This window comes from Camarhynchus parvulus, chromosome 4 (genome assembly GCF_901933205.1).
Source record: "Camarhynchus parvulus chromosome 4, STF_HiC, whole genome shotgun sequence".
Lineage (NCBI taxonomy): Eukaryota > Metazoa > Chordata > Aves > Passeriformes > Thraupidae > Camarhynchus > Camarhynchus parvulus.
In genome coordinates this window covers 64,297,200-64,321,589 of record NC_044574.1, presented here as the reverse complement: position 1 = coordinate 64,321,589, position 24,390 = coordinate 64,297,200, and the positions used below count along the sequence as shown (strand labels likewise).

The 24,390-nt window shown below is 41.7% G+C and overlaps 1 protein-coding gene across 3 annotated transcripts in view; it reads left to right on the top strand.

Annotated features, from left to right (window-relative positions):
- The first annotated feature begins 12,469 nt into the window (after positions 1-12,469).
- PRDM5 (PR/SET domain 5) overlaps positions 12,470-24,390 on the top strand; it is a 62,567-nt gene continuing 50,646 nt past the window's right edge. For all 3 annotated transcript variants that reach the window (XM_030947285.1, XM_030947284.1, XM_030947283.1), the window contains exons 1-3: positions 12,470-12,696; positions 16,886-16,969; positions 23,710-23,832. In XM_030947285.1, the coding sequence (XP_030803145.1) occupies positions 12,604-12,696; positions 16,886-16,969; positions 23,710-23,832 (300 nt within the window). In that variant the 5' untranslated portion in view covers positions 12,470-12,603. The remainder of the gene's footprint in view (positions 12,697-16,885; positions 16,970-23,709; positions 23,833-24,390) is intronic.

Genomic DNA, 24,390 nt, shown 5'->3' with positions numbered 1-24,390 from the left:
ATCTCACAGGCAGACAGCATTGAGGGAGGGATGATGGTGGGAGGGTGTCTCAGGCAGTTAACCACGTTTCTTATTTTGCTCCTTAGTGGAATCAGGACTTACCTCCTGTGTCCTGGGAAATGAGTTAATTCTTTGAGGACACAAAGCACGGGATGAGGGATGAGGATCCCTGCTGAGCACAGGCAGGGCTCACACAAGGCTCTGGGCACTCTTGATGTTTTCCTCCCACGCACCCATGCCTGTGTCAGCTGCAGTCCTGCCCCATCATTATTACTGTGCTCATTCTCCTCCATTTCCCATGGCACAACTGGGGAGCTGAATGTGAAATAAACACAAATACATTTACTTCGAGTTGCTTGGCATGGTGTTGTAATTAAAAGGTGGAGCCAATTCTCTCAATTTGTTCAACAGGGAGGCATTGTTCCTCCTCCTTCCTCCTGGCTTTTGTTTTCCCAAGTATTGTCTCTCCATGGCTGCTCTCTCACAGACCACAAGTTTTGCTTTTGTTTGGTGGTTTTTCTTGTTAGTGTTTGACACATTTAAGACTAATGGGCAGGTACACTGAGCTGATGCAGAGACTGTGCAGTCCTGGAGAGCTGGTCTGGCCTGTGCTGAGAGCAGAGCAGCTGCAGACCTCCTGCAGATGTGGGCTGGACAGACAGTTGCTCATGAGCGATTGCATTATGTTTACTCAGATCCCTCTTTGAGCCACGTTGGGCAACTGCTCCCAGGCTCTAATGGCTTCCTTATGTTCTCTCCTGCTCTCGTTCAAGCTGTGCAGCTGGCTGCCAGGGGGACAGCACGGTGACAAAGGCTGCTGCAGCACGCTTGGCAGGCAGATGCTGCCTGACAGGGCATGGACAATGCAGGGGCTCTGCTCCCTCTGTAATTGGTGGCTGCTGAGTGCCGGGTAATTGGGCTCATGCCCTCTCCAGAGCGGGTGGAACAGGCTAAAGGACATGGAGAAAAGGCTGCTTTGGTGGGAGCAGTGGGTTAAAGCAAGACACAACTGTTTCTGGATCCCGGGTAGGCATAGGTTCCCTGTTGGTACTGACAAAGGCCCTTTTCTCATTGTGTTTTGGAGCTGTTTGATCACTGCCCTCTGGCCGTGCCGGAGGCATCACAGCTGATTGTACAATAACTCAGTCTAGCGTTCAGGACAGGCTTTGTAGGAGGCTCTGCCCAGAGCTTTTGATCAGCAGCTCCTAGTTCAGATGGAGCACAGGAGAAGTGGAGGAAGACTGGAAAGTTATGATTTTTTTTTTACCAGAACTTTGTGCTGTCTTTATTTCCAAGTGTGCAGGAACTGCTTCTGAGATCCTGGCTGTTCCTGAGCCCAGACTGTGCCCTAGTGCACAGCTTGTGATGCTGGCACCCACTCACCCTTCTCTAGGAGGTAAAACTTGACAAAGCCACTAATTCTGTGCTGCACATAGCAGCCAAGCCTTTGTCAGCATAATTAAATGAAACACCAAAATACCTCTGTCATTAAAGAATACAAATCTTCGACAAGAACATTGAGGTAGGTCTGTCCAGAGCTCTTCCCTCAAACAGCTTTTAAACTCAAACCTCAGGTTTTCTTTGAACAAAGCCTACATCAGACAAACCTCTTGCAACAGAGATGAGAGAGAAAAGACAGACTAGACGTGGGGAAGGGTTTATAAACAAATCCCCTGCTGCTCACTTTGTCCCTGCTTCCAGTCTTGCTTTCAGTCTGCTCTGTGGCTTTCTAGGCTGAAGCAGACTGCAAGCTCACTGTGGTCCCTAGGGAACTGTTCCCTTTGCCACTGGGGCTGGTTTCTGGCTTGTCCTGCTGCTCTCAGCTATCTCCTGAGCCCGAGCTGTGTGCTTGTGTCTCCTTGATGTTTGCTTCCCCCCTCTTAAGCACACCAAGTAGCTCACCCATGAAGATACCTCATCTTTTCCCCTGCACAGGGGCCCACTTGGCTGTGTTGTCCCCTTGAAAAGAACATGATATACCAAGAGGAAGAATTAAATTGGATACTTTGTCCTAGCCCCTAACCCAGATATTTTTCTGGAAAAAGAAGGGTTTGTTGTGATAAATGTGAAACATGCAATATAAATATTTAGCTACTGTTAACTCGTCTGTTAATGTTTCCTGCTGTCTTTTCAAAGTTGTTTGTGTACTTCTTTGTATGATGGAAACATCATACCATACTGTTCTTTCCCATCTCAAAACCCCATCTTTTTGGGTTCTCATATAATGGAGAAAAGGAGCAGTTGTCCACACCTCCAGTTTGTGCAAGGTTAATAACTGGGTGATTTAATTGACTGTCCACTACTTCAGCTGGAATTTGTGTTTTCAGGTCCTTAGTTGGTTATTTTTGGTGGCCTGGGCTGCTTATTTCTGCCAGTTCAGGAGATTACAATTAAGAGTTTGGTTTAGTATTTGGTGTATTTTCTGCATGGGATGAATAATTCTGCTCCCATTTTCTGCTGTTGTAGACCTGTGTGAATGCAAGTGTATGGGCTTTGATTAAGAGGAAAGTTCTGATCGGTGGTGATCCCATGAGGAGTTTCTGGGATCTGTAACAAGCCTTCATCTGCTGAAGTAATGGAGCTGTGCATAAATGAATATGGTTCCTTTTTCCCTGCTCCAGACTAAATCTTCCCAACAAGTTCAGAGAAGTGGCTATGGTGGAAACACCCCTCTGTAAATGAACCACCAGTGTAGTGAGAAGTTACACAAACCCATAACATCTTCCCAATCCCATGGCACCAGAACAGCAAGACACTTCACAGGACAGGGAAAAACAATGATACTGAGGAGGAGGAACAGACATGAAAGAAACAAACAATAATAACAAGAATAGAGACACATTGTCATTAAATGAAAACATCTTAAACAATGACCTTTCTGACAAACCACAGAAATAGCAAACATGCAGCCTTTTTAATAACTGTTCCATACTGGAGTTTTGCACACATACCCCCTGGAAGCTTAATGCAATCCAAATGTCTGTTCCTTGGACAAGGCCTGGGGGTAAATGCTCTTTGATGCCTGAAGGAACAAGTGAAAGCCTGCAGGTTAGTCAAACCTGCAAAAAACCCACGCTCCTGACTATGCCTCTCTCCATTTCAATGTGAATTTTTAACATTTGATGTTTTCTTCATCTTTCTCATGGTTTCTATGGGAGGGGAGAGAGGGAAGGAGATTTTTAGTAAATGTTTTGTCATAAAAGGTATGCTTAGTGTCTATGCTGAAAATAACTTGTGTAGAATTTTAGCACTGATGCTGGGCTGCTGCAGCCCTCAGCGGTGTCATAGTGCATTTAAAATGGATAAATGTCCCCACTTATATGATAATGGGGTTTTGGATGAGTTGTCCTGTTAGGCAAATACTACAAGCTGAAGGGATGGACAAAATACCATATGGGATGATACCAAAATCAGTAGCTGTTCCTTCCTAGACCTCTCAAAACAGTAGATTTCTTACGAAGAAAGTATTCAGATTTTTTTTTTTGGTGTATTGAAGCCTTTTAAATTTTTACTTCTTTCTAACAGCTTTCAATAGTGGGACCTATCAGATCCAATAACCATCTGTCTCTTAAATCAGGGGTCATTGTGTGACTTTAATCTCTCATAACAGTATCTATTAATAAATTTTCAAAAGCCAACTCAAGAGCATTAGAGATTAATTGTGTTCAACTAAACAGAGTTAGTGGATGAATGTTCACCCATTTCTATTTAATGTTTTTAGATTGTTGTATCTTTTTCCTGTGTATTTTATCACAATTCAGTGTTAGGTTATTATAAATATGGTCCAACCTTCAGAATTTCATTAGGAGTAATGGTAATGCTCATTGCCTCCAAGTCTGTAGAGAGGTGAAACAAACTAAAATTGAACTACTGCCAATCTTATTTTATGGTGTTTTACCAGAATTAAAATATGTTGTATATAACCCAATAACTCTTATTGCAGTTTGTAAACTAAATGAAGTAACATAGTGTCAAGAACTATTGCACAAATAACGGAATTCAGCACCTCCAAAGTGCCAAAAAGTGGGTTCTCTCTGTATAAAATGAGAAGGGAAATACAGATTCTGCTTCTGTTTTCTGCTGGGGGCTCTGTGTGCATAGATTTGTGTGTATAGAGGACCAGGTTGGTGGTGGGTTCAAAAATTCATTGGTTAGACAGCCAGGATCCCACCAGGAACTGTACATTGAGTGCTCTGCATCCACTGCTTCTTGCCCTGCCAGTCCTGCCAGGGCTCCCTTGGTGCTTTAAGGATAACCTGGCTCAGGCATGCATCAGGCACATGATGTATCCTGTGACTCCATGCAGGAGAACGCCTTCCACCCCCAGTGACAGACCAGGGCGGTGTGCTGGGCTGCAGGTTGGGCACAGACACGTTGTACAGGGACCAACTGGGGCTGCTCTTGGTGTGCAGACAGGGCTTGTTCCAGACTTTCTGAGATGACTTATTACATTTTGGGCAGACTTTCATATAATTTCCAAAAGGGCATGTTAATGTCTTGTACCTCTTGAAAGACACACTTTTAAATAAGATGCAGCTGCCCTGTACTTTCAGCCCGTTCCCTTGCTGCCTTATGAGAAAAGATGACTAACTCATTTATGGCAATCCTGAGCAGTAAGAACTTTGAATTTATGGTGCACCCAGTGTCCAGATGCCTCAGGGTGCCTGACAGGCTATAACTTAAAACGTAACGTTTAAAAAAATCCCGTGTGATTGGACACAATGAAGTCGAGGGAAGAACACAAACCCCATTATGTGACAAAAGAACGGCATCCCACAAACAATCTCCGACCCAAAGTGGCTGCAGCCCGGCCCAGGGGGTGCCATTGTGCTCTCTGAAATGCCAGAGAGCAGCACTCACTGCAGCTCAGGGGAAGCATTGGGACAGGCAAGCTTGGCACGGGGAAAAGCAGAACCAGCTGCAGCTTCAGTCCGAGGAGCTGTGGGTTTTGTTAACCAAGGGTGAATACTTCAGAAAGGAAGTGGCAGGCGTCTTACAGATGTCTTTATAGCTGTTGCTGTTCTTCAAAAAGCCTGCTTTTCAGAGTACACTGACACTCTTATTAATCTAGTGATTGCTGTGTGCACATAGACACAAACATTCTGCCATTGGTCCTACTCCAGGTTCAGATACTTTCAGAACTCCCTGTGAATTTAATCTGTTCTCAAAATCAACTTCTGCCCCAAAATCAACTTCTGCCCCAAAGTGCAGGTGTATCAAGGGTTTGAATCAGCTGCTGCTCTTAGGTAGCTGCTGACAGGGGGACATGTGAGATCCTCTCCCCAATTACTCCAGTCTCCAGACATCTCTGTGAGTAGACCTGTGAAGTTTAGATAGAAGGCTCTGTCTGAAAGAGGGAACTTATTTGAATTGTGCTATTGTTGCTTGTAAGCAAAGACACATTTCTAATTTTTGTCTTTATTTTGAAAATGTAATAATGAAGGGAATAAAGAAAACTCATATTCCTGCTTTTAATCCTCCTATTGCTTTCAAAACTGAGCAATTTCACTATGAAGTATTTGTAAGAACACAACCTTTGAAATAGTTATTGGTTTTCTTCATTTTTTTCTTTATTGTTTGTTTTTCTAAGTACTGCATAAATAAATTTACAGTTGATCCTTGCAGACCTTGGCAATAATATCCAAAAATCATTTGAGCCAGAGTCATCATACTTGATGATTCTTATATATTTTTTAGAGTCTAGTCTGATGTATTGGTGTTTGGTATAGAGCTGCTGAGTACCCCTGGTGTCAGATGGAATATAATGGATGGGAGGATGAGAGTTTTTAAATGGAAGCATTCAACAGAAAAGCCTTTTTCAAACACCCATCCTGCACAGTTTAATGAGAACTTAATTCCTGACAAATGTTGGTGGTTTGAATTTTTTTTTGGTTGGTTTTTGTTAGGCTCAGTTCATTCTAAATGTGCATGTGGTGCCCCTGATTATGCAAGCCCTTAAGCTTTACAAAGCAGCTCATGCCCAAAAGTACTATTGAAGCTGGTTCTGCTGAGGCCTCTAGGAGGAAAACTCCCAGATTTGTTTAAAATTTTCCTATTCAGAACAGAATATCTATTTGTATTAATATTTATCTTTCTCAGAACAGAACATGTACTTGTATGGAGTGGAGCAAAGACCCACAGAGCAATTTAAGTGTCTGTCCTCTATGCCTGTGTTAAAGCAGTAAGACTTCCCCATTCTTCCGGAGGAATTTCTTACAGCACTGGGAAGGAAGTATTTTCTGGGGGAAAATGTTATTAACTGAGAAAGTGACTTCAGGGGAGCGCAGGTAGGCAGGAGAGTGAGAACTAAGGGAAGCACTAAGGTGTGTTCAGCATAGCTGTTGTCCATTCTTAAGTCAGTCACTTTGTTGTGTGCTATTCACTCTTAGGACATGGATGTCAAATGACATGGTGTGTTGATTTCAGCTATTCCAAAAATAATTAAAACCAGAAAAGAAATATAAATCCAAAAGCATTACAAACAATATCCCTGTTCCCAGATCCCTGGTGTCAGTGGGAATTCCCCTTGCATTTCAAATCTACTGTGTCCAGCCCTAATGGTTTGGGCTTTTGTAGGCCTTAAAGCAAACTGTTCTCTTCTGGGACGAGGTTTCCCGAGCAGGGGAATTAAATTGCTCCAGCCCACAGTGCAGGAAGAAATGAGCACATCTGTAGTGTGGAGAGCTGGGGGATTTAAGCCCTTTACTGTTGGGTCAGGCACAGCTGAATCCTGAAAGATAAGAAGGTAGTGGACACTCACCCTGTTGAAAACAGAGTGACTCAAATGCTGTTCTGAGAATGGGAAGGAGATAGTGAGGCCAAAGTGCATAAAAATTAGGTGAAAGATGATCTGAGACAAGTCTCTGAGCAAAGGACAGCACCGATTGTGAAAATGTGTGCTCAGAATGGCAAAATGAATTTTCCATAGCTGGCAGTTCTGAGAAATACCTTCTGTGTGTATGTAGCCATTCTCCAAGGATTTAAAAACTTTGTCAAGCAACTTAATGATACTCCATGTAGTGGAGATTCATGGAGAAGTGAAAATAGGAATATCCAACAGCACCTGGCAGACATGAAAGGCAGAGGTCAGTCATGAGAGTTGTCATCCATCTGCTAAAATAATATCAGCAAACCACTGTGAGTTCATAGTTAGTCAGCTGTCTTCCTGCTACAGGAAAACCCAACGTGGTGTTCCAGCTTCATGTCCTGTTGAGGAATGGTGGAAAAATACTTCACAGCATTAAAGCTCTTTCAAGGTTTTAGAAAGAACTTGTTGTATGGCTGGACTGCCAAACAGGATGAGTTAAATGACTGGCACACAGCAGGTACTGAAAGGGAGCCTAATTTCCATGTTTTTCCAGCAAATAAAAATGGAGAGCACAGCGTGGGAATTAGCTTGGTGGTGAACCTCGTGTTCCATGAAGATCCCTCTCATGATTAGGTAGCAAGCAGAAGAGGAAGCAGGCAAGTTTAAGGCTGATTGCTCCCAGAAGGAGCACAGGATCAGCTCCAGAGCAGGCTGTAATGGGAATTGGGAAGGTATAACCTTTATGCACCAGGGCATGCATGGGAATGGTTAGGGCTGAAGGAAGTAGCTCACCAGGGAGAGGCTGGATCTGGGAACTCACTTTCCATTAATGAAGGAAAGGCTGAGTCGATCCTGAAGGGGCTGACAGGAAAAACAGGGGGAAGTCAATTAGGGAAGTCCCTCTCAAGCTGAACTAAGATATTCCTGAGCTGAGGAAGCCACTTCTGGGATGTGTAAGGATGTGGCCCAGTCCATGTGCTACTGCATGAAGTGTTTCTCTCACTTGCTGTCTCTGAAGAAATTAATAGAGAGGGTTTATACTAAATGTTTTAAAGTAAGTATTTTTAACCATTCTCTACTTGCTTTTCAGACTTCTTTCCTATATCACTCATGTGAAGTTTTCATAGGAGATAGCAGGAAAAAAAATCTACTGCAGTCCCATTATATTGTGCTCCTTTTAGGTCCACCACTATGAAACTAGCTTAATTAATTACTAGCTTAATTTCCTACCTACTCAAAACTTTGTCTGGTTTTTCTATTTTTTTAACCCTACTGTCAAAACCTCTCAAACAACTGAAGTGGATGCTTAATATGCCATCAGCTGGGGAATGTAAGTCCAAATGCATGTCTGAATTTTAGTATATTCAAAGGGGAAGGAGAAAAAATTTAATTCTGAAATTCTGGCAGCAATTTGTAGGACTTCAAATATCTGAGAGAGATATTTTGACAGCAACTACTCTGTGCATGTAAGCAAAGAATGAGACAAGTTTAAAACTAATCTTATAATTTACAGCTTTTCATGACCTTGAATATCACAACACAAGGATTCTGTATTAGTTTACAGAAAACACAAAAAGCCAACAGTGCATTGATTAGAAGAGAGATTTTGGTAGGGAAATAATTTGTTCATTGTAATGTTTGCTGAATTTAAAAAGCTTCAAAATAATCACTGTAGGAAAACAAAAAACAACCCACCACAGGAAAAAAAAAAGGCAATCCTTAAAAATAGCTCTGGAAGGAATTTTGCTCAGCAAATCAAAGTGCATTAGGGAAAGAACAACCTAAGCTTTTCAGAGCACCAAAAACACAGACAAAACAACACTGTTAGAGCTGGAAAAGACCCCGAGACACTGAGTAGATGGGACTTTTTGTCATATTATAAACAGGCACATTTAATTGTTTCAGAAAGTAGATTGTTTTACATGAAAGAGCTTGAGTTCTGAGTGGGTAGTTTGACATACGGTTTAAGTTGACTCCATGTCAACACAATTTGTTCCAGGTACTTCAGAGTCCCTGTGCCTGGTGATTACTGGTGGCAAGGGGGCCACTGTCCCCAAAGCAGGGCAGGCTCTAAAGGTGTACCCAGCTTTTACCCAGCTTGGGTTGTTTTGTTTTTGGTTTTTTTTTCAAGTGGAACTCTGTACAACTGAGGAAAGGAAAAAAAAAACAACCCCAACCCTGAGAGTTCTTTATGCCATTCCTCTTCCCATCTTTCACTCAGACTCTGCCTTGAGGCAAGCTGGAACCTTTCCCTCCTGAAAACTTTCAGTGCAAAATGAGTCAGGGCAAATCCTGTTTCCATGCTGGTCCAGGACTGCAGTGGGGAAGGTCTGGGAAGTCACTGTGAAAAAAGAACAACAGTCCCAAATGAAGTTCAGGACTTTGTACCTAGGCAGAGAAAGGGGCTTGGCAAATGCCAGGGAAATACCTGCCTGAAACCTTTGCATTCCTGGTCAAAGCTAGGTGGTATTTGCACACCTGAAACGTGCAGGTACACATGAGCTAAGAAGGAACAGTTTCACAAAATACTGTACATGTCCTGCACGTGAGGCACAATCCAGATAAGATAAAGATTTGCTTTGAAAGAGCTGCTCCTGATCACACCAGGTTAAGAGGAAGTGGATGGGGTTGGAGAGGAGATCCATAGGTTCAGGAAGGAAGTTCCTAAAATCTATCTGCAAACTTGCAGAAATGTTTTCTGGACCAGTTCAGACTGGGAAGGAGGAGCCATTATCATGAATATCACCCTGTCTCAGGTGTGTCAGCTGCCAGAATCTAGTTCTGGCATTGCTAGGGATGCTGCAAAAGTTTATATTTTAATACTGCTCCATGCAAGGAACTCTTGAAAGGGCTAAAGGCCATTAGCCTCAGATTTCAGTCCAACTGCCTGTAGAGCAAGGGGAGGGAGGATAGAAATGTCAAGTCCCTGAAAAGCCTTAGAATGATACTACACCATCTAAACAAGGGATTAGCAGTGAAAAGGAAAATGTGTTGGAGAACACATTTTCCTTCTAAGCTGCTGGACACTTGAGGGGCTGACATGTTTACTTCTGGCATCTTGAGGAGCATTTTGGTCTTAGATCCTTTTGTTTGTTAGAATGTGACATATTAAGTATGACACTTAATTAGCTGTTCTTCGAGTGGAGGGCCTAACATACCGTGCCTCTGCTATGGTGTTGCAACAAGTACTGTAACTCCAGACAAAAGCTCTTGCAATTATTTTGTTTGTCACCACAGGTGGATTCCTGCCATGGAATTTCATGCGGGGCACAGCTGCTTTCGTGACTCCATAAGAGCCTCCATCTGAAAATACCTTGTTCCTTTTCCAAGCAAGTTATGAACATGAATTTTGACAGTGTAAGGCTTCAAGTCTGAAGGCTGCTGGATTCCCTTGTGTTTCTCCTTGGCTTTCTGTATAGGGCAACACAGAAACAGAGGGACAACATGTTCAGTTTCTTTGTGCTGCACTGACAGTGAGTCACAGCTGTAAGGTTAATGGCTGATTAGATGAAAAAAAAGGGTATTTTGCTGCAGGTGGACAGGCAGTTGTGAATTTGTGATCCATGTCACACCACCAATACACCATGAAAGCAAAGGCTGGTGACAGTTTTGTCCAGTGCTGCAGCATGTTTTTCCTAATTTGCTTAAACAGAATAAGACAAAGGTAATGGCATTCCATATTGGAATAATAATGGCTGAAATTTAAAAAGTAAACCAGTTGTTTTTGTGTACTGAAAGAGCTTAAAACCAAGACACAAATGCATCCAAACTATAATATTACCTTTGACTTCCCACAGAAGAAATCTTTTAGGGCTCAAAATGAAGACCCCCCAGTAGATTTTTTTTTCTTTTCTGAAGAGAAAAATAATGAGGCTTTCGTAAAGTGTGAAATTATTTTAGAATATCCATGACCTTTGGAAAAGGTCAGAGACAGGGAAAATGATGCCAGCATTTTAATCTGATATATGTTAAGAAAGACTGGCATCCAATCAAGGAAGTGTTCTGATCTCCAAAAATATTAAGTATGTTCAATTATGCATGGGGAAGCTTTAGAGCTAGATGTTAATTAAAAGAATAGTTAAATTTTGCTCTTAGACATAAAACTGAAGCAATTGCCCCAGGCAACTTATTTCCTCTCAGTTCAACTTACTTGTTTTTGAGATGGTAGAATTCTTACTTGTACAGGTTTAGATGCTCCATTTCTATTACTAAATTAGTAGCCAGTGTCCAGGCTATCAGTGAAGGTTGAAATCTGTGGGTCTGCTGCATTTTCATTCCTAAAATTATTCTTTCAACCATGTTGCTGGAGCCTTTCCTCCTTTTTTCTTGTCAAATTAAGGGCCTCATGAAATTTACCAGAGCATTTGCTCATATATTGAATATAATGCAGTATTATATAAATTTCTCTGTATATACATGTGCATTGGTGGAAATATACATCACCTTTGTAAAGATTTTTTTTCTTGTAAGGCTTTATGATAGCTAAACTACAACACTGCAGATGCTAAGCACAAAAAGCCATTGTGTGCAAATAGATAAGGGAACAAAAATAGTCAAAGGGAGTTTCATGTTCAGCTAGACCTGATTTTTTAAATTTAATTTTTACCTTAATGTCCACCTATGGATGGGCAGGAATCCAACCGATCCAAAGCACTTTCATGATGATTTGTTCCCTGGCATTTGGTAACTAAAATTCAGGATATTTGTTTCATTCCTTCCAAACGACACTGACACAGAACTTTTCTAACACTTTGCTGGAAAACTATGAGCTTTTAATATTTAACTTCTACTGTTTATACATTTGTTAACGTGAAAAAAGGTAGACAGAAAAGAGCTTGTTATGCTCCAGTGGTTTAATTATTATCATTAGCAGCACAATTTTAAAATGTGTCTATAAATAGTTCTTTTCTCCTTTTCTTCCTTTTCCTTCTGCTTGCCTCACATGCCTTCATACTTATTTTTAATTCCTTAATCAGATATGATTACATATCCCTTTTCTAGCTACAGATCCTTATTCTAGCTCCACCACCACTTGAGAGAGCAACGAGTATGGCGTGACTGAAAATCCCAAAAATCCCCAAGAAAGCTATTCAGCTTTCCAGAAGGTCAATGCGTATTGTGCATATATATAATGTGTATTTATAATGTATATTGTGCATATATTTAACGTGTATTTATAATGTATATTGCGGTTTTGTGAAAGAGTACTGCGGTGATGCTAGCGAGTTGTGGAAGTCGAACTTTTCCTCCCTGTTCGACTACACTGTGTGTACTTTTAGTAAAAAAAACATGCCTTTGCTGGGTATGTCGTAAGAATATACAGAATGCTTGTTTATTTTTTAGACAAAAAGTGTCACGTTTGCGCGTTCGCGAGGATGCCCGATTTTTGCCTTTAGATGTGCGCTCCCTCAAAACCAACCGCCGAAAGGGAAGGATTACTTGGGTTAGAAGGAAGCTGCCTTCAAGCACTGGTGGAACAGGAAAAAAGAGGTGGGACGAACCCGGGCTGGGGGGACAAACCCGGGCTGCTGACAAGCCCTCACAGCCCCGCCGTCCCCTCACGGCGCCGCCGCTGCCCCGCCGGGCGCGCGCGCCCCCTGCGGCCGCCCCGCCCCGCCCCGCGGCGCGCGCTGGCCCCTCCCCTCAGGAGCCGGGGGAGCCCCCGCATCCAGCCCCTCTTCCTGCCCCCCTCCCCCGGACTCCCGCTCGCCGCTCCCGGTGGGATGGAAGTCCCCCCGTGAAAGCCTCTTCCTTCTCCCCGGTAGCAGGCGGCGGGCCCCGAGTTCGGTGCAAAAATGCTGGGCATGTACGTGCCGGATAGGTTCGCCCTGAAGTCGTCCCGGGTGCAGGACGGGATGGGGCTCTACACGGCCCGCAGAGTGAAGAAGGTGGGTGATGGCGGGGGAACGGCCTGGCCCGGCCCGGCGGGGAGCGGCTGCCACGTATCACCGGGGAGTTGGGCGGCTCTCCCGCCCCTCTGCTCCGCTCCAAGTTCGCCTGAGCCGCGCTGTGCCCGCCCGGGTTCCCTGTGCTCACGGGAGGCACCGCCCGCCCGCTCCCCCCTCCCGGTACACGGAGTCTCCCGGGGCGCTGCCGCCACGGGCGGGACGGGGCGCGGGGGCTGGCGGAGGGTTTGCTCTGAGGAATTTTATTTTCCCCATTTTGTGATTTTTTTTTTTTTTAAACTTGGTTTGTGCGTCTGGCACAGTTTGGAGGGCAGAGCTCCCCCGGGCGGGACCGCCTCCGTGCGGGTCCGGCTCTGAGGGCAGGGGGGCCGCCCGGGGCTCTCGGGCTCCCGTCAGCTCCCTCACGGCTCTCCGCGCTCGCTCGGCCGGACCGTGCTTTAACTCCTTTTTTCGGCGTTTTAAAGCCGGGTCCCTGAACTGTGTAATTCAGCTGAACCCAGTCTCGTGCTCCAACCAGGTGATGCCTGTTCACACTTCATAATTGAAAGTATCTTGATCATGTGAAATTCCAGCTGAGACTGTCCAGGCAGCTTGTTAGGACACATAAAGGCATACCAAAACTATGAACCCGTCATTAGTATACACTTTTCTGTGTTTTGTATGTTTTGCCTTCCATCTTTGTCCGCTCTGTTTTGGCTCTGATTTTCTTTCCTAATTTTTCACTGGTTTCATCAACAGGACTTAGACTCGATGGGGTGGAGGTCTCACATTAAGGTGTCTCTGAGTGTTAAGGGGACCGTGAGGGAACAATTTTATTTCGTTTGGTTTAATTCTTTAAAACTTTTCTACTGAGGTTCTGAAGTTTAATTTCAAAACTTTTTGGGTTCACACAGCAAGGAAGGCTGTACACTAGTAGCATTTGTTAATTTCTGGACTCTGAAATAGAATGAAACTCATGGGAATTAGTATCCCCAATTCAGAGCTGGGGGTCTGCGCTTCTGTCCTTTACACTGTTGCCAACTGAACCATTAGAGCTGCTTGCTGGGACAAATATAGTGATTTCCTGCCTGAGTTATTCCACCTTACTTAGGAACTTCATACGGGCAAAGTGTATGGGGTTAGAGCCGTGCAAGCACCTAGAAAAAGTGTTGCAAGTGCGGTGTGTACTTCATGTGGACTGCAGAAGGCAGAGGCAGCTGCAGTAGGATCCCTTTCTATTAGGGGTGTCTGGTGACAGTCTCTGTCACAGACCTGTCCTTTGGCACTGAGTCCTCTGTGCTGGTAACACAGAGAGCTGTGGTGTGCAAAGCCCTGCTCTGAAGAACAGGCAGAGGAACCAAGTCTTGAGTTGCTCTGTGGTTTATTAAAACATTCTCCTAAAATTTGTTGGGGACCTAAGTCCTGTGTTCTTTGTTGGGAGAAGGGTAGATGTGTAAATAACACAGGTGGTACCCTGGACACCAGTACATGGAGCCAGACTCCATGTTACTCTTTTCCATGGAAAGAAAATTCACAGCTGAATTGCTCTCAACTTGTTCCCCTGTCTAGTAATGAAGCAGAAGTGCCACACTTTGTGGCTGTGATTAACAGCAGCTTATAGATGTTAAATTAATTCCATGGAGTTTTGGGATTGGGAGAAGGTGTTGAATGTGACACTTTATTGTGAAGTAAAACCTAAGTTGCTAAGTATTAAATACTGCACTATTTTCTCTCTGTTGCTGCCACACAATTGCAGTTGTCTGAACTGAAAGTAAAAAAAAATTTGGATGATCTTATAATCAGAAATTGCAGTACCAACTCTCCAAGTGTTGTGGAGGCCTCTGAAAATTCTGCTATTAGCAAAGTTTTGGTAATAATACATTCTGAACTGCTGCTGCCTACCATCTGCTTGTGCACCTTCAGGCGTGGGGGGCTTTCAAGATTTTGTTTGTAATCATAAAAGGTGCAAACTTTTCGTTTTGTTGCCTTAACAAAGCCGTGATTCCCGTGTACCTTCTGTTTTCCATGAGCTGGCCTCAGGCTGCAGAGCACCCACATCATGAGGCTCTCGGTGTAATCATCAGAGAGCCATTGCATTTCTCAGTGTTTTGCTGCAACTGGAAGATTAGTCACTGCTGCTTTTTTGAAAGCAACTGTTGAAAATGGCTTTTTCAGCACTGGAAAAATGTGCTTTTCTGTACTGAATAATTTCTCTGCCTTCAGACTGTGTTGTATGCCTCACTTTTATTGAGCAGAGAGGAAGTTGAAGTCTTGAGTATGTTTTTGATTAATGTATGTTGGCATATAACCTGTCCATTAACCAGAAATAATGTGTCTATATGTGTGTGTATATGTATATATGAAGAAAATGGTCTGAAAGGCTAAACAAATAATTGCACTTATCCCCATGGACCAAGACATCAGGTTTTGGTTACCCCCCAAATTTGAGAAACCATAAAAAGTGCTTAGAAATCCACATCACCTGCAGTTTATGTTGTGTTTACTCTGTGTTCAGAGGTGGACGTGTTGCTTTTGCCCTTGTTCTGAGCTTCCAGAATGTCTTCAATATTTGAATATAGCAGTGGAGGTTTCGTGGTTTGGAGTACTGAGGTGGGAATGGTGTGTGATGTTTGCAGTTCTGAGCTGTTGCTGTGCTTCAGCGATGGGTGACATTAGCACTGTGGGTGCTGTACACATACAGCTGTATTTGCCTATTTCCACCTTCCTTGCCCATGAGGTAAGAGAAGGAGGAAGTTTCAGCCTGCGTATTGAATCCCAGGATTTGAAAAACTGGCAGGGGAGGAACTCTGACATTATTTATCAGCAAAAAGATGAAGGGTGGTGTGGAAATTGATGAGAGGTGAGGCTATGAAGCTCCAGAGTGCCAGTTTTTACTGCCACTGCCCCTGTCTGGCTCCTTTCTTGCTCTGGGCTCCAGTTGCTGACTCCTGCTGTACTTGTGTTTTTACCTTCTGCTTTGCTGTTCCTTGTAGTGAAAAGTTCTTTGTGCACATTTAGAAATTTGTCCCTCAGTTCTGTTGCCTCATTCTGCAATATCAGTTTCATTTTCTTTTGTTTATTACCACTTCAGGTTTAATTTTAAATACAAGTTGTTTGTTTTTCTAAAAAAATTGGTTTCCTGTTTCCAAGAGGAACAGTCCTGGATGTTTTCCATTCCACTTTTTTTTCTTTACCTGTAGGCAATCTGTAAAAACTATGCAAGAAGGAAAGCATGTAGCAGGCTATTGCTGGGAACGTGGAATGTGCCTGGAGGAAGGGATAAGTGGACAAGATCAAGACTTTTTTTTTAATCCAAAATGCTGTTGCTTTTAAAAGAAACACCAAAGTTGCTTTTCTATATACACTTAAAATCTGTAATGCTTGAAAGGATAAGTGCTTTTGAATGTGAATGCTGCCTGGAGGAGCACAGCATCCTACATGGCAGGTTTTAGGGCCTGTCCCTGTGTGTGGGGGGAAGTTAGGCCTGTGGGAGAAGAAAGTCCTATTTAATTATTTTGCCCTGCTGCTCCTGTGACGTCTGTGCAGGAAAAAAACCCTGATGCCAAATACTTTTGGAAGAACATATCAATGGATGCTTTCACAGTGGGTGTTATGACTAGCAGGTGGTGGAACATTTTAATTTTGTTTATGAAGGCTCAAATTAATTCATAAGCACGTGCATACTCCCTTACAATTTTAAACAAATCTCTCTGTATGATCAAGGCCTCAGTTATTCAGTCTTTTGATTTGTGGCACTTCAAAAAGTAACGTTGCAAATAATCTCACAAATAAGTCTAGTGTAAACTTGGTGCATGCCAAGTTCTTTGTTTTAGTTGGATGCCTGTTGCAAGGTGCTTCCTGAAAATTTTGTAAGAAATACAAGAAATTTGACTTGTAAATTTCGGCCTTATTTAAAATAAAGAAAAATCCTGCTTCCCAAAGGAGAAATAAGCATGCAGAAGGTAGATATGGTTTTATGAGGTTCTTCAAAGTATGAGAAGAATGGGAATGAGCTTCAAGTTGAACCCTCAAGGATGTGCACCTTCTTGGCAATAAAGTAGGGCAATAAAGGAAAACTCTCCTTTCCTGTTTGAAGCTAAAAATTACTCCTCTGCTGGAGTAATTTGGTGATTGACTTGGCTTTTTCTTTTTTCCTCCTACTGATTCTTTTTCTTTTATAATTTTTCCTTAGGGTGAAAAGTTTGGCCCCTTTGCAGGGGAGAAGCGAATGCCGCAGGAACTGGATGAGGACACAGACTGCAGGCTCATGTGGGAAGTGAGTAGAGTGACTTTATTGCACCTTGCACCAAGTGTTCTCAGAATTAGGTTTTATTGTAACAAATCCTTTCTATTTTGTGTCATAGCTTAAAGATCCTGTAGTGAGATTTGGTACTTGTAAATTACACTGCCTGGATGGAGGAGGATTGACTGCTTTAAAGCTAAAGAAAAAACAAATGATGGTTTCTAATCAATGAAGTGTGAAAAAACATCAAGTCAAGCCAAATACACATATAATAACATTGTGAAAAATCATTAAAACATTTGAAAATAATTAGAAAAATTAATTTGAATTGGGAAGCAGATTGTAAGTTACAGAGATACTGATTTATGCTAATCAACAGGTACCAGCTTATGGCTTCCTTCTGCTGAAATACGAAACATTTCCCAGTGTGACACTTGGGTTGGGATTTGGATCAAACTGCATGAGCAACGTTTTAAAATTTTACCAGTTTTTAATGCAATGAGTAGGTGTGAGGTCTTTAGTAAAATAGAAGCCTGGTGCTGTGGGCAACTTTTTATTTTTTATATGCATTAGGCAGGAACAGCAGTTTATGCACTAGTTCTTGTAATTAGGTACATAACGCATCCTAGCTCCTGTTGTACCTCTGTGTGCCTGAAGTAAAATCTGAGCACACCAGTTGAGGAGATTACACTGACTGAAAAACAGTGGCAATAACAACATTTCCAACTTGTTAAAAATGTCTTCTTTCTGGTGCCTCTGTTCTGTCTTTGTAATCTTTATTTACTGCTGTAGTTCTTTGAGCAGAATTTATTTTTTCTTTTTTTCTTTTTTTCCTTCTTTTTTTCCCTCAGCCAAGCAGTTTCTATTGAATGCACATTTAGTCCTCTTTTACACTGAGGAGAAGGCTCATTTCTTACTTTTTTAGCTTTCTGTGGTTAGAGGTGGAAGGACTGTTTACTGCATGGTATAAAAAAACTTATGTTTGACATCTGGCTTAAAGCACTATCAGTGCATTTAGCACAAAATACATGTTTATTTGAAAAATCTCTGGCATTAACATCACTGAGCAGCTTATGAAGAGAGCAGTGTATTGATGCAGCCTTAGCAGAGCTACAGATAGATTCCGTGCCCTAGAAAGATGTGAGAATGTTAAAAGCCCATCCCTTTTAACCCAAACTCATTATAAATATTGTGAGTGGTGAAATATTCCTAGGTGAGTGCTAACTCCAGCCTGTGAAGCTCTGTTTTCTCCCTTTCTTTTGCCGATTTCAATCTAGGGGTGTGCCCCAAATGCCCTTTCCCAGAGAAGAGGTGTGGACAATTTGTTCCCTTTTCCCTTTTGGGTTATGTACTCAGAGGAACCAGTTTCATCCTCTTTGTTCCCAGCTGGAACCAGAGCAGTACAGTGTGCTTTTATTGCAGGTGTTTGCTGAGTACAGTACATGTTCGTGTGCCCTGGCTCACTTGGCCCTTCCTGATGTGTCTGCAGGTTGTTTTAAATCAGTAAAATGCGTGTGCTAGAACAAGGATATCAGAAAACACAGTGAGGGGATTACAGCAGTGAAAAGGCCTTTAGGTTTGTTGGAAAGCTTTATGATTTTCCAGATTCTCATTGCTCATACTTAAATAGATTTATCTGTTTCTGCACGACAGGAAAGAAAAGGCAAATACATTTATTTATTGGTGACACTAATGTGACCCCATTGACAGCAAATCAGAAAATGAGGTTTTTATGAGCTGTTTTAAAATCATTTCATAATATCTTACTGTAACCTAGTTTTGAGAGCCTTGAAAAGATTCCTGCATACCAAATTTTATGACTTCCTGAATGTTTTAAACCAAGTTGTTCATGTTTACTGAAGTTGATCTGAACGTGAGCTTTATAATATAATTTAAATCATGCTGGGAGTAGTCTGAAGTTGAAAATTGAGACCAGGAATGCAGAAAGTAAGACTTGAACAGCCCAAGTAGATGGTTATTCCAGAGCCTGTGGGAAGCACGCACAGAAACTGGCCAAGTTTGTGTGTAGTCAGCTGTACCAAAGATATTAAAAATAATTAATTTGAAGGCTATTGGCGGGAGGCACACTAAAGCCTGACTTCACAGTCTGATGGCAGTCAAAAAAAATGTTTTCAGAGAGAGCACCTTCAGAAAGAAGTCTCAAGCAGTAGAGGCTTTTTGTAAGTTAAGGAAAAAAATGGGCATTAGTGCAACATTTCTCTCCTTAGCATGTGATGCCTGGGATCCAGGCTTCAATTTTACGGAATATTTTGCTGTGAGAAAGTTTGCCATATGCATTTGTAGTTGTGCAGAGTAGTGCTCTGTGATGTGGTCTGTTTTGATCCAGCCATTCCTTTTTCTCCAAGACCAGCATTGTGAGTTGGCATCTCTAAGGCATCACGTTGAGACAGAATTGCACGCATTGTGTTTTCTTTTGGTCTCAGGGAAAATGTGGCACCGAGAACGTTTGTTGAGCCCCGTGATTTTGTTCAGTAAAATTCTGAAGATGTTAGAGTTTCTATTTAAATTAAATAAAGCAGAATGCCATTACTCTGTCTGTAACATGCATAGTTGCGCAGAAATCAAAGGTTTATACTTGCTCATTCATCAGATTCCTGGGAAGTGGAAGATTCCAGTGGGTGGGAAGCATCCCTGATCTTGCTGTTATCTTTGTAAGGAGCTACAGGCTGAAATGTTTTATTTATGAGTGGTGTGAAAGGAAAAAAAAACCCTTAAACAAGCCTGTGGTAACCATTTAGTTAAGAGTGATAATAAAAAGCCAAGAAAATGTCCGCATGGCTTTGTGCTTTCTCTTTCTTTTTGTTAAGGAAACACCTCTGTGTTATCCCCCAGCTCTCTAAACGTGCTGGTGAAGGACCCAGCTTGTTGCTGGTAATGAATTGAGAGTTTTGTTCTTACACCTTGATTAAATACTTCTCTGTGTGTATTGGCATAGCAGCTTTGAACTGTATTTGCTGGAGAAGCAAGCGCTTAAAGGCAAGCAGGAAATAATCTTCAGGTTAGAAGTTCACAGACGTTTTTACTGTGGAGGCTCAGATGTGCCTTTGTGAAGGGAAGATATCAGTTCATTTATGCATGTTCAGTTCCTTTTCTTCATTATCCTTAACCAAGAAAGGGGAATTCATTTCACTCCTACTGGATTGTGGCAGGCATATACTTCTGGTGATGACTTTGGCAAATGTTGAAACAGGGAGCGCTGGAAAGATTTGGTCCTTCTTCAAATACTCTGACATTCCATGAAGAAATGTTGGTCAGGGTTGGATGGAACATAATACACCATGTAATGCTGAATGTTACATATTTCAGGTTGGGTTTCTGTCTATCTGCCAGGATCATGTTTTCTTCATTGTTACATTAAAACCAAAGAGATCAGAAAATGGTCTTTCAATGGAAGCCAATGTTTGTGTTTGTTTATATAAGAAAATGAAATGAACTTGCATTTCTACTGCTTCACTTGCATCACTTTTGCTGTGACAGTTGTTTTCAGTTAAATAAGCCTGCCTGAAAACTGGTGAAGGCAACAGAAAATCTGCTATTGGCTGGAGCCAGCTTCAGATCAGAGCTGTGGTGTTCAGGACTGAGGTATAAGAAGTCAAGCACATTAAGCTTGGTGTGTTTTGGTGGCTTTCTTATTTTTTGGGGTTTTTTTCTTCTTTCTTTGGTATCTTGCCTGTAAAATGTGCTTCTGGCATAGGAAGGCTCTTACACACAAGAAATGAAGTCAAATGATGTCTGTTGATTCATGATGAAATAAATCTTAATTAGATGAATTCTGTGTTTGCTGTCAAGGTGAATATACTATAAATCTTATTCTGAACAATATAGTCTTGAATTTTTCTGTGTGTAGGCTACCTTCCCAATGATTGTTCCTCAAATACTGTTTACATTGAAAACTGTTTGCTTTTAAATGTTTTTGGCTGAATCTTTGTTTAATTTTCAGAAATGCTTTTGTTTTTCTCATTTCCTAAATGATCTGGGCTTTTACACAAATCAGAAATTGGTGCACTATCTCAGCTGCAAGTCTACGTCCCAGAATTTCAATTTTAGTAAACTATTCTCAAGTTTTAGGGACTTTTGGAGCAGGCCCATTATTGATCTTACAGTTTGTGTGATGAGAAGGATCTAATCCTGAAAGTTGCTGAGAGTGTTAACCTCCTATCTTCAGTTGTGGGATGTGTTTAGGATGCTGGAAAGCACGTGCTGCTTGGCTGAGGTGTTTGTATTCCAGTCTGAGCTTACTGTAGAAGATCACACACAGTTTGCTTAGGGAGATTTGGGTATCATTCCAGGGAAAGGGAAGTTCAACCCTGCTCCTGAAAGCTCCACAATTTGCAGGAGTCTGGGAGTGAGCCTCCTCTACCCTTCTGTCCCTTGCAGGGTCAGGTAATGTCAGGCACCACGAGGAGCTTCATTACCATGGAAAACTTGCTGTGTGTTTTGGCTGAAGGAAAATGTCACACGCTGTCTCTGTCCCTGACTTCTTACTGAGCAAGCAAATCAGCAGTTGCTGCCTCAGGTTTCTTTTGCTGGAGTTATTTTAAATATCTCCAGCAATGTTAAAATGTGAGTTTCCACTCTGCCGTGGGCTCTGTGATGGTCTGAACTCAGGATGCAGAAGTATTGCATCTAGCTGTTTTATGTCACAGCAATAAAGATCATATTTTCCGCTAATCCAAAACGAAGCAGTGCAGAAACCAGTACTTTTCTCTACATGATTGTTTGATGAATGTAGATTTTTTTGATTTAGAAATGTTTAGGAAATTGTTTCCAGAAAGCAGCTTAGGTGTTATTTAGGCCTGTGTAGGGTTTCATATGGGGAGCTTATACATTGGCCAGGGACACATCTTCTCCTGAACTGTTCTGTTCCTGAATTCTTCTGGTGCTTGTTAATGTGGCATCACTGAAATTGTCCTGATTGGCTTTGAGGTGGAACCTCGCCCTGCGTGGTCACAGTGAATGTCATGTGTTTCCTTTTACATTGAAGGCATTTGGCTGAGTTAGTTCAGTGGCACCTTTTGTGTTGATTCTCAAGAAGATAGTTCTTGGGCACCTCAGTTTGAGGTACATAATGTGGATATGTGTATCCATTTTAGGTGCTGGTTTTAAGTGCTAGGTTTGGGATCCACTGCCATCAGTTCATTTAGGAACCTTCTATTGATGCAACCAGGAAAGGACTGGTTCATGTCACCAGTCTAGTCCACACAAGGTGCAGTGCTTCTGCACTTTTTCTTGACTTCTCATGCTGTCATCTGTATATTCAATGCAGCATTATTTCCTTATGAGGTGAAAGAAGCAGTGGAAAATACAGAATGTTTTTAAGGGATTTATTGTATTCCTTTATCGATAGTTTCCTTATGTGTTAAAGCTCTGCTTCATGTTTGGCATCTCTCTGTGGATTGGCAGAGACTCTGGAAGCATAACTGAGATGACTGTGTGTCACTGAAGCAAATATAAATGATATAATTTAAGGATCAAGCCAATAAAGAAAAATTGATGAAAAGTTAGATAGTGTAATGTATAGTTGTTATAGTAGGACCTGGATTGCTTCTCATTCCAACTGAAAATCGGATGGAAGCCTTTCTAGGATCTACATAGTGGGCTCCTGTAGTTTGTGTTTTGGTAGCTAAAGCACAAAGCCTCTGTAGAACTGGGTGATTATTATAATATCCCAGAATAGTTTGGGTTGGAAAGCACCCTAAAGACCAACCAGTTCCAGCCCCCCTGCCAGGGACAGGGATGCCACTCATTAGATCAGGTTGCTCAGGGCCCCATCCCATCTGGCCTTGAACACTCCCAGGGTTGGGACATGCAGGGCCTCTCTGGGAAACCATTAGTGCTTAGTATCAGATAATATTGTTTCCAGATGCATTTCAATGTGTAGGTTTGACACTTTTCACTGTGGTTAATCCATGTGCTGGAAAGTAAGAGCTCTTAAAGTTTGAATGTTGGCACCTTTTCATGATGTGCCCTTTTTCCTTCAGAAGAGCAGTAATGAGTTTTGAAGATCCTTATTTGTTTGCAGAACTACAGTAATTATTTTTTTGCTTAATCTGAGAACAACGTGCTGTCACCAGCTATTATTGCAATGGAATACAGTTTTTGTCTTTTTAATGATATACTAAATGTTTAGGTAATTGAAGCAGTCATACTGAAGAAATATGATATTGCATTCTATTAGAAACAAATATAGCAAGAATGTGAGCAATTTATATACAAGGCCACGAAGACAATCTAATTTTGATCTTACATAGCCAAATTCCCTAGCTCTTAGGAAATACCTGCCCTGGATACTTCATGTTGACAGATGGAAAATAAAATCCATTCATTATATAAATAAATCACATGGAACAATAGTGTGGCTGTATGACCTTTTTGCATGGCTCTCTGTTGTCTGGATCAGTGGAGATGCAAGTGATCTATTATTTAAAAAGAAACAAAAGGGGTTTTTTGGCAGTGACAGATGTATTTTTACAGCAGTATGTGTTTAGGGGAAAGAATGACTTAGTTAATATTAAGTTGTTATTTCTATTATCTTCCTTTTTCACTGTAAGCTGGAATTCTGTCAGAATTGTAGAAATCATACGAATGATATGGATCTGTAATGGTAGTCAAAAGGTCTAGATATGGAGATGGATGTATCTTGTGTGCCCAATTCTTTTTTTAAAGTGGTTTTTTCACTGAGTGATCAAAGGCTGGACATATTGGGTTTTATAATTTTAATTTTGCTTGGGGATTTGTTTGCAATGTTTCAGGTTCGTGGGAGCAAAGGCGAGGTCCTTTATGTCCTGGATGCCAGCAACCCACGCCATTCAAACTGGCTGCGCTTTGTCCATGAGGCTCCATCCCAGGAACAGAAGAACCTGGCAGCCATCCAGGTAGATTTGGTGGATTTCTACCATTTGCTTCCTGTTACTCATTTATTAATTTGATTTCCTCTTTGGTCTTCATGTCTTGTAATAAAATTGCAACATCTGAGCAAAGTAGTGAACTGCTTTTCTCTTTCTGCCTTTGTTTTTAGAAGAGAACTCTTCTTCTTAAGGTAATACCACAAATAAGAGTGGTAGGATGAAAGACCAGAAAAGTCCTTGGAATCTGATGCTATTTGAAAGGTTTAAGTATTATAATTATTTAGAGACCTGTGTGTGTTTCATGCCAAACTTGGGTATGGGCTTACTTGTATGTAAAGCAGAATCATGCATTTTGCATTATTGTTCAATAAAATTAGTAATATCATATAATATAGATAACATATTATATAGTTAATTCTGAAAGTGTGACAGACTTGAAAGGAGGCACGGTGCTGAAAATACTTAAGTAGAAAACAGAAAATTGAACCATCTTAATTGTCTGATAGGATGATCATATGGTGCCTGAGGGTAAATTAATAAAAAAAAGTTAATTTTCTTGTCTTTGCTGTTGATCTGAATTTATCC